The sequence below is a fragment of the Diaporthe citri genome (genome assembly GCF_014595645.1).
Source record: "Diaporthe citri strain NFHF-8-4 chromosome Unknown scaffold_13, whole genome shotgun sequence".
Classification (NCBI taxonomy): domain Eukaryota; kingdom Fungi; phylum Ascomycota; class Sordariomycetes; order Diaporthales; family Diaporthaceae; genus Diaporthe; species Diaporthe citri.
The window spans coordinates 221738-235398 of NW_025064858.1; the positions used below are offsets into that span (position 1 = coordinate 221738).

The 13661-nt window shown below is 52.2% G+C and overlaps 4 protein-coding genes across 4 annotated transcripts; 1 reads left to right on the forward strand and 3 right to left on the reverse strand.

The window, feature by feature from the left end:
- Window positions 1–1690: 1690 nt before the first annotated feature.
- On the forward strand, window positions 1691–3045 carry INS49_004788 (uncharacterized protein; the record flags this gene model as incomplete). Its single annotated transcript, XM_043165576.1, has 2 exons — window positions 1691–2786; window positions 2858–3045. The coding sequence occupies 2 exons, from the start codon at window positions 1691–1693 to the stop codon at window positions 3043–3045; spliced, it is 1284 nt and encodes a 427-aa protein (XP_043017705.1).
- A 116-nt stretch (window positions 3046–3161) lies between these two features.
- Window positions 3162–4451, reverse strand: INS49_004789 (uncharacterized protein; the record flags this gene model as incomplete). The annotated part of the gene is made up of 2 exons (XM_043165577.1): window positions 3162–4150; window positions 4244–4451. The coding sequence occupies 2 exons, from the start codon at window positions 4449–4451 to the stop codon at window positions 3162–3164; spliced, it is 1197 nt and encodes a 398-aa protein (XP_043017706.1).
- A 2004-nt stretch (window positions 4452–6455) lies between these two features.
- Window positions 6456–7899, reverse strand: INS49_004790 (uncharacterized protein; the record flags this gene model as incomplete). The annotated part of the gene is made up of 2 exons (XM_043165578.1): window positions 6456–7512; window positions 7580–7899. The coding sequence occupies 2 exons, from the start codon at window positions 7897–7899 to the stop codon at window positions 6456–6458; spliced, it is 1377 nt and encodes a 458-aa protein (XP_043017707.1).
- A 3553-nt stretch (window positions 7900–11452) lies between these two features.
- Window positions 11453–12745, reverse strand: INS49_004791 (uncharacterized protein; the record flags this gene model as incomplete). Its single annotated transcript, XM_043165579.1, has 2 exons — window positions 11453–11677; window positions 12635–12745. 2 exons carry the CDS (start codon window positions 12743–12745, stop codon window positions 11453–11455), a joined length of 336 nt encoding a protein of 111 aa, XP_043017708.1.
- Window positions 12746–13661: the final 916 nt, after the last annotated feature.

A 13661-nucleotide genomic window follows, 5' to 3' on the forward strand; every position in this document is an offset into this window, starting at 1 on the left:
TCACTGTCGTTCCTGCTTAGTAGAGGAACTCATAACTTGAACAGTCTATTAAAGGTTCTGAGACTTTGTGTCCCCGCCCTGACATATCCTGGTGGGAAATGTTCTACTAGTATATTATGCAAGGAAAGGCGAGCATTCTGTTGATAGTCTATCCATGCATTAACACAGGGGAACGGAAACTGAACTTAGCAGCCGCGCACAGAGCCCGAACTGGTCATCCATCACTTGCAATATTGTAAACCTTTCATGCGCTTCAATGTCGCCGGGTCACAACCTCACCACCCATTCCAAATAAGTACACCTTGAAATGTTTTACATAGGGCGTATGTGACTACGGTGACAGACATAAGAATAAGGAATGGCAACCGTATGCGGCTTCCATGGTCGCTGCGTATGCCAAAGCAATCCTCAACGAAATTCCACCAGCTTCTAATGCATAGCAGGTTGACATGTAAGGATATCCATTAAGACTGAGTTTGGCGGTAATGGGGCAGGTGGCAAGTGGGAGAGCCGTAGAGTCAGATAGTATGTAGATCAATGGAATCAGCCTGCTTGGCATCGAAAGAGTAATGATAGTGTTATAGAGACTATTTAATAACCATGCTATTATACCTAGCTTCCCAAGAATACATCAGTGAAGACGTCGAATTGTGCATCCCGAAGTAAACGTAATTACCTCAGCCCGCTCAAAGCTGACATTGAAAACATTTCTGATGGTCTGTTGAGAAAACAACCATGTCCTGCGACGCTTTCGCTGATCCCATCGAGTGTGATCGGTGCCTGGCTGGTTTATTAGTGGCGGCTGGTGATACTGCTCCGTTTGGCTTGATTGTGCACCGGTCAACGTAATCCTTGCCCGCCAGTGTCTGTCTCCTTGAACTTTGTGGGCTTGTATCTGTATATCATCCATTTCTTTCGATGCAAATATCCGCCTTTATAGGAAGGATTTGAGTTTTGTGAAGAAAGCCTGTGTGTACATGCTTATTTACAATTCATTGATTCTGGGGACGCAGTGGAGCTAAATCTATCAGTTCGTGTATCGGACAAGAGAGGAGAGTTAACTAGCTGCGCCTCCTTATACACGATTATCAGAATTCCCCAGCCGATCAGAGGCAAATCGTTTGCCATCATTTGTGCACCTGACAAAAAGAAACGTCGAAGGGGAAGGGCCATCACGGTGACGACTGCAACTACGACAAGCAAAATGCTTGGACCCATCTCCCTGCCGCCGCATCAACACAGACAGGTAATTGCTATACATCACCAAACTGTTTTTAGGTGCGGTGGAAAGACGTGATGTGTCTCTGATTCGCCCGCTGACTCTTGCGGACCAATCCACGGCGCCACACGATCAGACACTTCACACAGTGCAGAGAAATAGTTGAGCCGGTAGATAGTGAAAGTAGGGATATGAGAGTTGGCGAGCTAGTGGTGCTATCTGGCCAGCACTGGCGGTGCCATATTTGGGTCTAAGGCTGCAAAAGCTATTGCTCAGCACGTAGTCTACCCGGGGTGGTCTTCTTGCCGGTTTCGGTGCCGATGAGTTGCCGAGACAGGAGCACGTCATAGCAGTGTGACATGAGTGAGCTTGAGCTCCAGATCCATCTTCAGCTCCTACGTAGCTCTTGAGCTCCCTCAACTGAGACACTCGAGCTCTGCATCAGCTTGTCGGACAATTTTATGCCCCAAGATGCTGTGCAACCAATTGCTTCTGCTCTCTATGAGCTTCATCCCGGCATTCGGATCCATGTTCGGCAAGCAGCAGCCGCTAGGAATTGATCACCAATCCGAGTCCAACCCCGCGTCGAACAAAGCACCCTCGTATCGCGACGACCTCCTCGCCCTGCACAAGAATCTCGTCGACATTTCTTCCACCACTGGGGCCGAGCACGATGCCGCGGCCTTCTTGATCGACTACTTCATCTCGCGGTCGTGGCACTACGACGTCGACAAGGTGGTACCCAGGAACAACACCCCCGAGGGCAAGGACCGGCTCAACGTCGTGGCCTGGCCCCCGACGGGGAGCTCAAAATACCACGGCGGCAGCAGCGACGCTGCCGCCAGCGACAAAAAGCCCGACCCGAAGATCCTCGTTACGAGCCACATCGACGTCGTGCCGCCGCACATCCCCTACTCCATCGCCGACGGCAAAGTAACAAGAGACACCGTCATCGCAGGCCGCGGGTCAGTCGACGCCAAGGGCAGCGTGGCGGCGCAGCTGACAGCGGTCGAGGACCTGCTGGCGCGCGGCCTGCTGGCCCCGGAGGACGTCATGGTGGCGTACGTGGTGGGCGAGGAGCGGTACGGCGACGGCATGCGGGCCTTCTCCGAGCGCGCCAGGTCGTCCTCGCTGGCCTTCCGGGCCGCCATCTTCGGCGAGCCCACCGAGAACAAGCTGGCGTGCGGCCACAAGGGCGGGCTGTCATGCGAGGTGACGGCCACGGGCAAGGCTGGTCATAGCGGTTACCCGCGGCTGGGCAAGAGTGCCAACGAGGTTCTGCTCAGAGGGCTGCTGAGGGTGCTGGAGACGGACCTGGGGAGCAGTGACAGGTATGGCAACACTACTGTCAACATTGGCCTGATGGAGGGGGGCGTTGCGCCCAATGTTATCCCTGCGCACGCGTCGGCCAGTCTAATGTGCCGCGTTGCCGTTGGGCCACAGGAGAGCGGGCATGAGTCTGTACGGGAGAAGATCAAGGAGGTGCTGGCCTCCGTAGACGATGAGGCGCTGAGCGTAGACTGCCCGGGCGGCGTCGGTGTGGTGCCTTGTGATTGTGATGTACATGGTAGGTATCCTCTCGTACACCGTGCAACCTGGGTGAATGTACCAGAGCTAACGGTGTCTTCATTTCGCCAGGCTTCGACACCATCGTCGCCAACTACGGCACTGACATCCCATACCTGGAGGGCAACCACACCCGGTATCTCTACGGGCCTGGCACCATCCTCGTCGCCCACGGGGACAACGAGGCCCTGACGGTGGGCGATCTCGAGGACGCCGTTGAGGGCTTCCAGAAGCTCATTCTGCATTCACTGAAGCTGTAAGAGGGGTATCATGGCTTTCTGAGAGGTTAAAATGTAGATACGGGAGGCAACTGGACGGGTGGTGGTCATGTGTGCCCACGTTGCGTGCGCTAGGCTTTTAGCAGCCATCCCCTACATCATTGCCCTCCCACGACCTTGGCCCACCGCTCCGGCATGACCTCCCTGAAATCGAACCTGCCCTCCGCGTTCTTGACCACCGCCCCCTTCTCCGTCACAATCGCATCGATCAGCTCCGCCGGCGTGACGTCGAACGCCGGGTTCCACACCCCGATCCGCTGGTCCGCGATGGCCACCCTCGCCGTCTTGGAGACATCCACCGCGCCGTCGGCGCCCACCACGGCGCCGCTGATCTGCGTGAGCTCCTCGCCTTTGCGCTCCTCGATCTTGATCCCGTCGCCCGTCAGCGTCTCGAGGTCGACCGACGTCGTCGGCGCCGCGACGACGAACTTGACGCCGTGGTGGCGCGCCAGCACGGCGAGCTGGTAGGTGCCGATCTTGTTAGCGGTGTCGCCGTTGCGCACGACGCGGTCGGCGCCGACCACGACGGCGCCGATGTTCATGTCTGCACCGCGCAGCCGGAACAGCGCGCCGGCCATCGAGTCCGTGACCAGCGTCGAGGGGATCCCCTCGAACACGAGCTCGAACGAGGTCAGCCGGCTGCCCTGGTTGTACGGCCGCGTCTCGGTGCAGAAGGCGTGGCGGAGGAGGCCCTTGGACCGCAGCGTGCGGATGATCCCCAGCGCGGTGCCGTGCCCGGACGTCGCCAGCGACCCCGTGTTGCAGTGCGTCAGCACCGAGACCTGCTTGTCCGGCGAGGAGAGGCCGTGCACGCCCGCCAGCCACGCCGCGCCGTGCTCGCCGATGGCGAGGTTGGTGTCCAGGTCCCGGGCGAGGATGGCCTCGGCGGTGGCGATGAAGGTCTCGACCACGGTGGCCTGCGGCGTCGGGGTCGGCACTGAGTTGGTGGTTTCCAGCGGGTCCGCGCGGATCGCCGCCTTGAGGTGGTTGATGGCGTTTGTCAGGTCGACAGCTGTGGGGCGTGACTCTTTCAGGTAGTCTAGCCGGCCGTCGATGTATTTAATTGTGTCATCAACGGTGGTGGCAGCTGTGATTCGAAAGTCAGTCATGATCAAGTCTCATCTACGATGCGTGTGCGCCTCAGTGAGCGAGACAGATGTGCGGAGAGAGTGAGACTGACTGCATGCGCCCCGGTGCAGCTCGACTGCCAGGGCCAGGGCAGCTACGATAGCAATAGCAGGAGCACCTCGCACCCTCATCGACTTGATACAGTCGAAGGCCTCCTCGCATGTCGACACCTCGTCGTAGTGGTGCTCATGAGGCAGCCTCGGCTGGTCTAGCACGTCCAGCCGGCCCCGCGTGTACTTGATGGCTTGCAGGCTGGCCATCTTGTCCTGGACAAGACCTCTGCCTTGAATGTTTACCTAACACGTACTTCGTGTGAAACAATCCAGTTGAAGTGAACGAAATAGCTCAGATATCAGAATGTAGGCAACTGGGATATGTATGAGAAGCGAGATATGGATTTGTATAAGTCACGGTTGCGGCCTGACGAGCGTGAGAAAGCGGCCCCTCCATTACGAGGAAAAGTTCTGCCCCTCCAGGCAGCTCATTGCGCGATTTGCGTCAACATCCTGGGGTCCGGGGTCCCTGGTCTGGACCAAGCTGAACTAGCTCCACACTTGACTTCAGTCCAGCAGCCTCCATGCATACCTAGGTACATAGCACCGTCCGTCCGTCATTCACGCCTTCCACTCCATCTGAGGGACGTTTAAAATGTCCGTCCGGAATGCCTCCCAACGGGCAGATCACCTCCTGGGTACAAAGGTTATCGAAGACGTGTCATTGGTTTTTTCGACTGTGTTTATTAAAATCTCGCTATTCTACGAGCCGGAGCCCAACCCAACGCTAAAATGAGAAGGATGGGGTTCATGTCCACATAGACCAACATCAATACCCACCCAAACTTCCCCTCCTACTTCTGACCAGCATCACAACTCTTTCTCAATTCCGACAAGTTCACGACAAAGTGGCGGGCAGAATATTCCTTTACGGTACTCCCCTCCTCCACATGCAATCTAGATCCTAGATCCTGTGCCAGCTTTTCATTCACCCCAAAAATGTCCCTCCAGGATCTGTATGCCGAGCACTTCGCCCCGCTGAGGCTGGCTTTGCTCAATATGCTTTCAACACAGGTCGCTGTCATAACATTGCTATTTAATTATACCGCTTGCATGACGGAGCTCACAAACACGCAGATTGGACAAGTTGGCGTGAAAAGGAGCTCGCGAATCTCCCAGAACAGTCCAGCAAGCGGGAGCGCAGCAAATGTGGCCCGCCAACATTATTCTATGCCAACCAGTACATGGATCCGCAGCGGTTTCCTCATAACTTAGCAGATGTTGCCAGATATTGGGCAGAACTCCAGGATTTTGGAGGTGTTGTTCTATTTGACCGTGGGCAGAGTGAGGAAGAGGTGAGCACTATTACTTGACTGACTCTCTATTCACGCGGAGTCTACTGCATAAACTGAGCTGCGTCGTAGTGCAACGGAGTTTATTTACAAAGCTCGGCAACCGCCACCCTAGCGCCATCCACCGAACAGCAATTTCAGAGTCTTATAGACAACCTAATCTCATCGGAACGGGACTTGTCCCGCAGTCCTCTCCCTATCAGCATCACCAAGGACAACAGGTGGCGCTGGCACGTCTATCAAGCAATGACGGAGCATTGCATATTCAACCATCCATATGAGATCCCTATGGAGGAACCGTTTACGCATTATGAATGTCAACTTAGGGCGTCGGACTGGCCAGAAATAGACGACTATAGAATCGGTTCGCGTGGATTGAGAAAAAAGGAAGCCGGGGAACCTTACGACGAAGACCTGCTCAAGACCACGTGGGATCGGCCGGGACGAACCATCACTCCCACTTCAAGGTACTGGCGTGATCTGGAGAAGGAAATAGTCAGGATCCAACCAGACAGGGAGACACAGGGAAGACCACCATACTTCTTCGATGCTTAAGATCACATCTCTGAGACAGAGTCCTACAGCATGTGCAACGGGGTGAAGTGGCGATTTGCATGTGGGATTAGGCAGCTCAGGCAGCACCTGACACTCAAACACGAGTTACACTCAAACACGAGTTTCTTCGAATCAATTAGTAGCTACTTATAGGTACAAATACAGGTCCCACGTGATACCTGCCCGACTACTTCAGCGCATGATTAGTCCACAACCGAGTTTGTCCGACATTCTGTCCCTGCACCGTTTTTGGGCAGCACACTTCTCACGGCGCCCATGCATCTGGATCATTCTGACTGCCACCCAGCCATCTTGTGATGCTCATGAAAGACTCTTTCGGGCAGTGGACCCAGTCTCCATTTAACTAGAAATGAGGGAACACATTCGTCCACTGGGGAGTCTGGTAGGCCCCCTCAGGCAATTCCCTGATACTGATGAATGCCTCCAACACAATGAAAACGCGAGCCAACATCAAGCTGAAGCCACAGAGGAACACTATGACTCCAAGGCTGACACTTTGCCACCATGACTTTTCCCCATCCATCCAACGTTCCCAAAAGCTGTTCAGTCGCGGATATCTTCCCACTATGAAGTTCAGCACAACCCAAAGACCGCCGCAGAACCCAATATACGACGCTGAGGCGCGCCAAATCCACTTCTCCGCAGTGGATGGGAAGGAATCGTTCCATGCCGCCGCGTGGATGGCGCCGTAACAGAAGTTTGCAAGCCATAGTACCATTCCCACGATCAGCCCGCCCACACTGCGGAGCAAATCGTTTGACGGCCAGTTCTGGATGTGGTCGGCCACCAGCTGCTCGGGGCGCAGATGGATGCAAGTAGCACTCTCAACCTGGTGAGACAAGAGGATACTGTCCTCGAACAGGTTCGGGTTTGAAGCGAGCGCTGTCTGCATCAGTTCCCATCTTCTTCCGTCTATCTCCTTGAAGGTTTCAGTCACGGGCCTTTTATCATGAACCTGAGGGCGGCGCTCAAAGAACGCTGTTCCCTTTTCTTTCTGCCGTGTGGCTCGCAGCTCAGCGTTACATTCCTCTCCGATATGCTTAAATGCGAAGCCCGTCGACGCAAGATTTGATATACCCGCGGTCCCTGAAACGCTCCCTTTCAGTGATAACAAGTCGACGGTCGAATCATGTCCTTGTCGTATTGACAGGTCAGGCTGTTTCTCCCTAAGACACAAGGTCTCCAGTTCCGGTGTTTTGTAGTAAAGGCTGAGGTAGGCGAAGAATGTCTTCACAATCGTCTGTGACTGTACACGCGAGGGGTTCACATATCCGCTCATCTCGCTGCTGGAGTACATGAACATGGCCAGTGGCGCCAGGGCTTCATCTCGGAGGATGACAGGTGCGTTGGGTAACAACAGTTTGTGCCACCAGAATAAGTACATTGCGAAGGCACACAACCTGCTCAAACCTTCAATATCAGTACACAAAACCAGACAAACCCTCGAGAAATTAAGAGGTCGCTTACACGTGCGCCACCGTATTAACTTCCAACAAGGTAACTGGAAGCCGAAACGCCAGCCTACTAATGACCTGTAAAAGCATCCACGTTGCTTGAACGACAACTGTGGCTTTTGCAAGGTCGTTGGCCTTGCTCTTGTCTTCGATTTGATCCTCTTCCACGTCTGGAAGATAGCCGCACCTTGCCAAGAGTGCCATTCCTCTCGCTGTGATTGTCACCCTGGGACATCTCTGCTTCTCTCCCGAAGGTAGGTCGTGTATTGTTTGGCGCGTCGACTCAAGCTCAAAGGCGAAGCCGCCGGCGCATGCGAAGAAGCTGTGGGTCATGCTCCACTCTGGCTTTCTGCTGCCTTGCATGGATTTGTGGGAGCCGGAGCTTATAGTGTCCTGGACCGTGTGATTTAAAATGCGTGCTGAGCTCCACTGTCGCCATGCAGTGAAGACGACGAGTTCGGGAGCATAAATCCCTGAGATGATCCAGCGCGCATTCAGGAATACGTTTTGCAGCCGCCCGCGCTAATGCAATCTGTAATGCAACGTACTACCAACATCAAACATCAAACATTGAACGTCAGCCGCTTCCGTGGCTGGTCAAAAGCTTTTTACCTTTTCCTCGTACCCTTTGCGAGGCCAGCTCCCAGGACTGATCACAGCATTCCGAGCCAATAGCTCTGTTCCACTTCACCTTATGTCGCAACAATCCCAGGGACTGCAGAAGGGCAGGTTGATGACGTGGAAGGATATCTGTAAGCATGACCGCCAGGCTAGGACGTGCGGTACGCTGATGCCTTGAATTACAGTTCCATGGCAAAGGTATATAAGATTCTCGTAGTGTTTTGAGGGGGGCTCAAATGACTGACGACAAACAGAGACAACGAGTTTATTTTAACGGGTTATCGGTAGGTCTCGTCTCTCCATCTATCAACACAACCTTCACCCGATCTGGCCGTGTTAACGCCTTACAGCCGAGCTTCCTTCTCGTATCCCAGCTCAATATGGAGCATTCTCGCAGTGCACAATGAGACCGGTAGGATGATTTCTTTTCTGATCAATGGTTCTTCTTACCCCTCCCCCGCTTTTCTTTCCCCAAGGGTGGGGATTGGGGCTGGGAGACGTGTGCTTTCAGTCAGCGGAATGGAGCAACGGGCTGATACAAAACCCAGCAAGTATCTGGTCACATCTGCTCGGCGCCTTTTGGTTCATCGCAAGTTTATTGAACCATGTCAATGCTTCGCCCCATCACAATTCCCGGCTCCAAGACGTCTTCGCCATCGCATTGTACCAGACTTGTGTGTCCGTTTGCTTCATTCTCTCGACCTTCTACCACACCTTCTCAGACCACAGCCCAGGCCTCCACAGATTTGGAAACGAGCTGGACCACCTCGGCATTGTGCTCGTCATGTGGGGCACAGGCATGTCCGGGACCCATTTTGCGTTTTGCTGTCACTCGGCCTTACGCAACATCTATTTTACATTTCTCACCTTGACGGGACTTGGTTGTGCAGTGTACACACTCAGGCCCAAGTTTCGCCGGCCGGAATATCGGACGACCAGGTTTCTCATGTACTGCTTCCTCGGGACGAGCCTCTTCGCACCAGTGGTCCACGGGCTGCTTCGATTTGGATCCGGGCTTCAACCGATGATGGGCCTCACATCCTTCCTTGCGCTGGCGTTGATCAACTTCTCGGGAGCGGCTGTGTATGCAGCCAGGATACCGGAGAGATGGTATCCCAGGACATTCGACCTCCTAGGGCAAAGCCACAATTGGATGCATGTCTTGGTGCTTACAGGGGCACTGGTGAGATTAAAAGGGCTCTACGACACCGCAGGGGTATGGCAGGTGTCGATAGAAAGGTATGGGCTTTGCGGGAACTTGATCTGAGCCAGGTCAACTACACCTTGGGTCTTGGCAGTTAGCTAGCATGACCAATGCGAGACAAACTTGGTGAAGATGTGCGATTTCCACTTCTTTACAGCCCATCCGAATTTAGCCAGCAGTATAACGCGGTGACGTTCATATTGCGTCCCTGAAGTCCCGGGCCGAAATGCATGAAGTCAAGAGTGTGAAGATGAACTTCTATTTTTTGGATTATCAAGACATTCCAAAGGGTGGTGACCTGATATACGAAGTTGTGAAAATGGGTGGTGCGTACAACCCGTCCCCTTTCGAAGTTTTTGGGGTATGGATCCCTTTTCACGACAAGAGGGAGGGAGGCTGGAACGCTGAGATGTTGCAACCTGTGCATACGATGATGGAGGGTCAACAAGAACTGGGTGGATTCTTATTTTGAATTAGCAACGGTATTAGACATCTGCACCACCAAGCTCCTCTTTTCTTTCCAACTGTTTTTCCTTTTCTCGTCTTTTTTTTTTCTCTTTCAGCTTTCCACGTCTGTCCTGCTCATGACCCCACCACCATTGTTTTTCCCAGGGCCTAAAAGGTCCAGGGAAGAACTCTGGCAGCAAGGTCTTTCCGAACCCATCATATTTCGTCTCCAGCTCCATGAGTGTCCACATAACTTTCTTCTCGGCAAATATTTGCTGCTGGACCTGCTTTCCGGTAGGTTCGTTGTTGATAGGGAGACCCATCGCCTCTGGTTTCCGCGCCACGCCGGCAGCCATGAGATTGTGCAACATGCCTAATCTGCCAACTGCCAACAAGTACCAGGTATCTGCCACTATTCCAGTACAAGTGATCAAAAAGACCATCCATAGCGCGGTCAGGACCACGGTCCAAATGCGCGTTGACTGCATTTCTAGTGTGTGGCCCGCCGCCAAATCTTCCAGGTCGAGTCCCAAGGACTTTCCAGTCTCAGTGTCTGCTGCATCCATCACAATGATCACATTCTGCGAACCTTGGCCTCATGTCAACGTGAAGTCTTTCTTTTTCCTGGCTCCGCGGGTTTCGTACTTCTCTTTACGCCAGTGGGGTAGCGAGGCAGTTGCGTAGGCCAGAAGCGTCGCACTACTCTCATTTGCAATCAATCGTATCAAAATGGCGCTAATGACCTGCACAAGACACACCACACCCTTTTTCATATACACTTCATTTCTTAACTATTTTCACCTCCCATATCACGTATACCTTCTCAATCTAATAAAGACTTATATTAAAAGAAAGCTGCTTCTTTTTTAATTCTTTTAATATTTATTTAAGGAGGGCGGAGGGAATATTAAAGGTATAAGGTGTGTTAATGTTAGATTTTAAAAAAGAATCTTAAATTTTAAGGAGGGTGTGTTTTTAAGCAGAAATAGTTAAATTTACCCTGGGTTCCCTGGTGGTTTTATATAACTCTTAAATTTCACCCCCCCCCATTCCTCTCTAAATCTAACTTCAACTTAAGTTATTTTTAACTTTAATTTAAATATAAATTTCTCCTCCTCCATATACTTAATTTAATAGCAGAAAGAAGAAATAAAATCAGAAAAGAAGCAGCTTTCTTCTCATATAAGTTTTAAATAAATTGAAGTTAAATTGAGAGAGTTGAAAGAAGTGCATACGAAAAAGGGTGTGGTGTGTCTTGTGCAGGTCATTAGCGCCATTTTGATACGATTGATTGCAAATGAGAGTAGTTGCGGCCAGAAAAATGGCCCAGTTCCCACGCAGGGCCAAAGGAATGGCTGCTACTCCCAACTGCACGGCTGTGACAACCAGACCACTCCACCAGACGTAGTCGAGACTCGGGTTTCCGGCCTTGTCGCTCCAAGTATACACAGTGACACACAATCCAATTGTCTGATTCTTCCGCCGTGGAAGATAGGTCGTTGTAGCGGCTACCTCCGCCCTGAGTAAGTCCATGGCTGTTCGCATCTCCGCCGGCATCCAGGTATCGTAAGTCTTGACCAATCTGGCAAGCAACCATGTATGATTGTCGCGGCCTTAGCTAGTCTCCAGGTTCAAGACTTTGACAGGGACCTCCGGCCTGCAGCTTATGTGTCGATTGTCGGACATCGCGCCGAGAGTTGCCGTGATGGCGTATGCGACCCACCCGAAGGAGAATGTGATAGGCGTGACCATGACGCCGGTCAGGTTTGCCAGCGTGAGTTGGATCACATCACCGCCGACAATAAGTAGGACGGAGAACGTGTCGCTTGGTTGAGTCCACTGGGTCCGGAACTCGTTGGCTGCTGCTGCTGCCACAACTTCCAACACCACCGAGCTGGCAGAAATATCATGAGATCATGTCGTACGCGAGTGTGAGGAGTAAATTGCTAGGATCGTAGGAAATGCCCACACTTGTTTCTACTATTTTCAAATGATTGTTCAAAAACAAAAAAAAAAAAGGCTCTATTTCTTCGCAAAAGCCAGTGGCCAAACTTTACTTGCAGACACCGAGGTATACAGAAGCACTTATCTCACGGAAAACTTTGTCACTCTGTCCACGTTTGCAGTGTGGTCCACTCAGCTTCGGGCCCACCTGCAATTTAGCTGTTAGGAAATCTGCAAAAGTTGGCTGTCGACGGAACAAACCGAGTCCACCTGTTTTACGAAACTGCTGGCCTGGGTGCATCAAGTCGAGGATTTGTCTAGAATGGCAGAATACTTGGCTGCGTACTTACCTAGGTAGGTTTGATTCCTACACAGCAACCGAGACATTCGGCGTCTGGCATACAATCGCCCTGGTAATATTCGCAGCACGTTACTAGGCAAGCACTGCCAGACACATCACTGAGAACTCTTCGCAAGCAGGATCGTCGCTTACATCCTTCTGTGCTCTATGTAAGAGATAGAAAAAGATATGGAGATAAATTGCTGTTGAACTCGGCGAAATCAGCCATGTGCGTATGATTCCCGGTAGTGGACGATTCTATTCATCCATTACATTGAATAGAATACCTTCCCTGCCGACCACCCCTTCAGAAACGAGGTGAGCAGGAAACAAAAACCTAATGCGTATAGAAATTCCCAGGTTCCATGGCATTCCGGCGTACAGTATTAGGGAGCACTTCCGAAATGTGCGGATCCTTCTGGTGACGGGCTACGGTAATGCCGGTATCCTCCAGAACTGTCATCCGTCTGCCATTATGGTCTGGTGTCTGACATTCTTCACCCCGGACTCACCTCGCCGTCCTCAATCCTAGAAACGTGGCAACTTTCATCGTCGTTATAGTTGAGTGTTGGATTATCTTCGTAGTCTCTATCTTGATCGTCATTATCTTCATCTAGTTCCATGTCATCCCCAGCCTCGTCACAGGTGCATACCTCCTTAAAATCCCCACAGGGCGGAAACTGTCGAAAGGAAATGTAGATATCGTGCTCGAAGTGGCCTGGTAGAATGCCCACTAGGTCCCTCCTTCCCGATATTGAAAGCCTCATCTTCGTGTATTGTAACGTTGCTGTCCAGAGGCATCCTAAGTGTTCTAGCGTAGGGATGCATCAGTGGCTCACCACAAATGCTGGCAGAGATGGAGGGGACTGCACCAGGACGGTCAATTCGATACGAGGTTCATCGTGGAATAGTGCCAAGCTACATTAGCAGTTGCTTAAAATATGAGGAATGCTCACCAGACCGATAACCAAGCCGTGACAGCTCATCATCTGTCAGTCACTCGATACCCAACAGGTGGGGTTTCACCATTGTGCAACAGTTCTGGTGCCAGCTCGGTCAGCTGCCTTAATAGTGCACGAGTAAAATGGCGGTCCGACTCCATTTTTTGGGAAAGGAGAAAAGAAGATAAGAAAGTTAGGAAACGATCATTCTCTCATTGTCATAACAGGGTTTCAGGCATTATAATAACGCGTGGGAATGTAGAGATCACACATGTCTCAGAGCGATCACAAGCAATCGTGGATATCCGGGGTATGTCTGCGAAACACAAGCATAGGTCTTGTTGTGTGTCTGCGCTGCAGACTAATCCCATGTGAAAAATGCCAAATATTCTTGCCAGAGACGGAATAAGTAGCCGCGAAAGACCATCAGCCAAGTTTGGAAGGGTGCCATTCTGTCACATTTGCAGCTGTTGGGCATGGAACGGCACCAGCAACGGGAGCCAACCGTTTGGCGCCGTGGTGGCCTTACCGCCTTCCGTTTTGAGCAAACGCTGCTGGAGCTCCCCCCGAGGTGGGGCTCCGTCGCACTCAGGGGTCC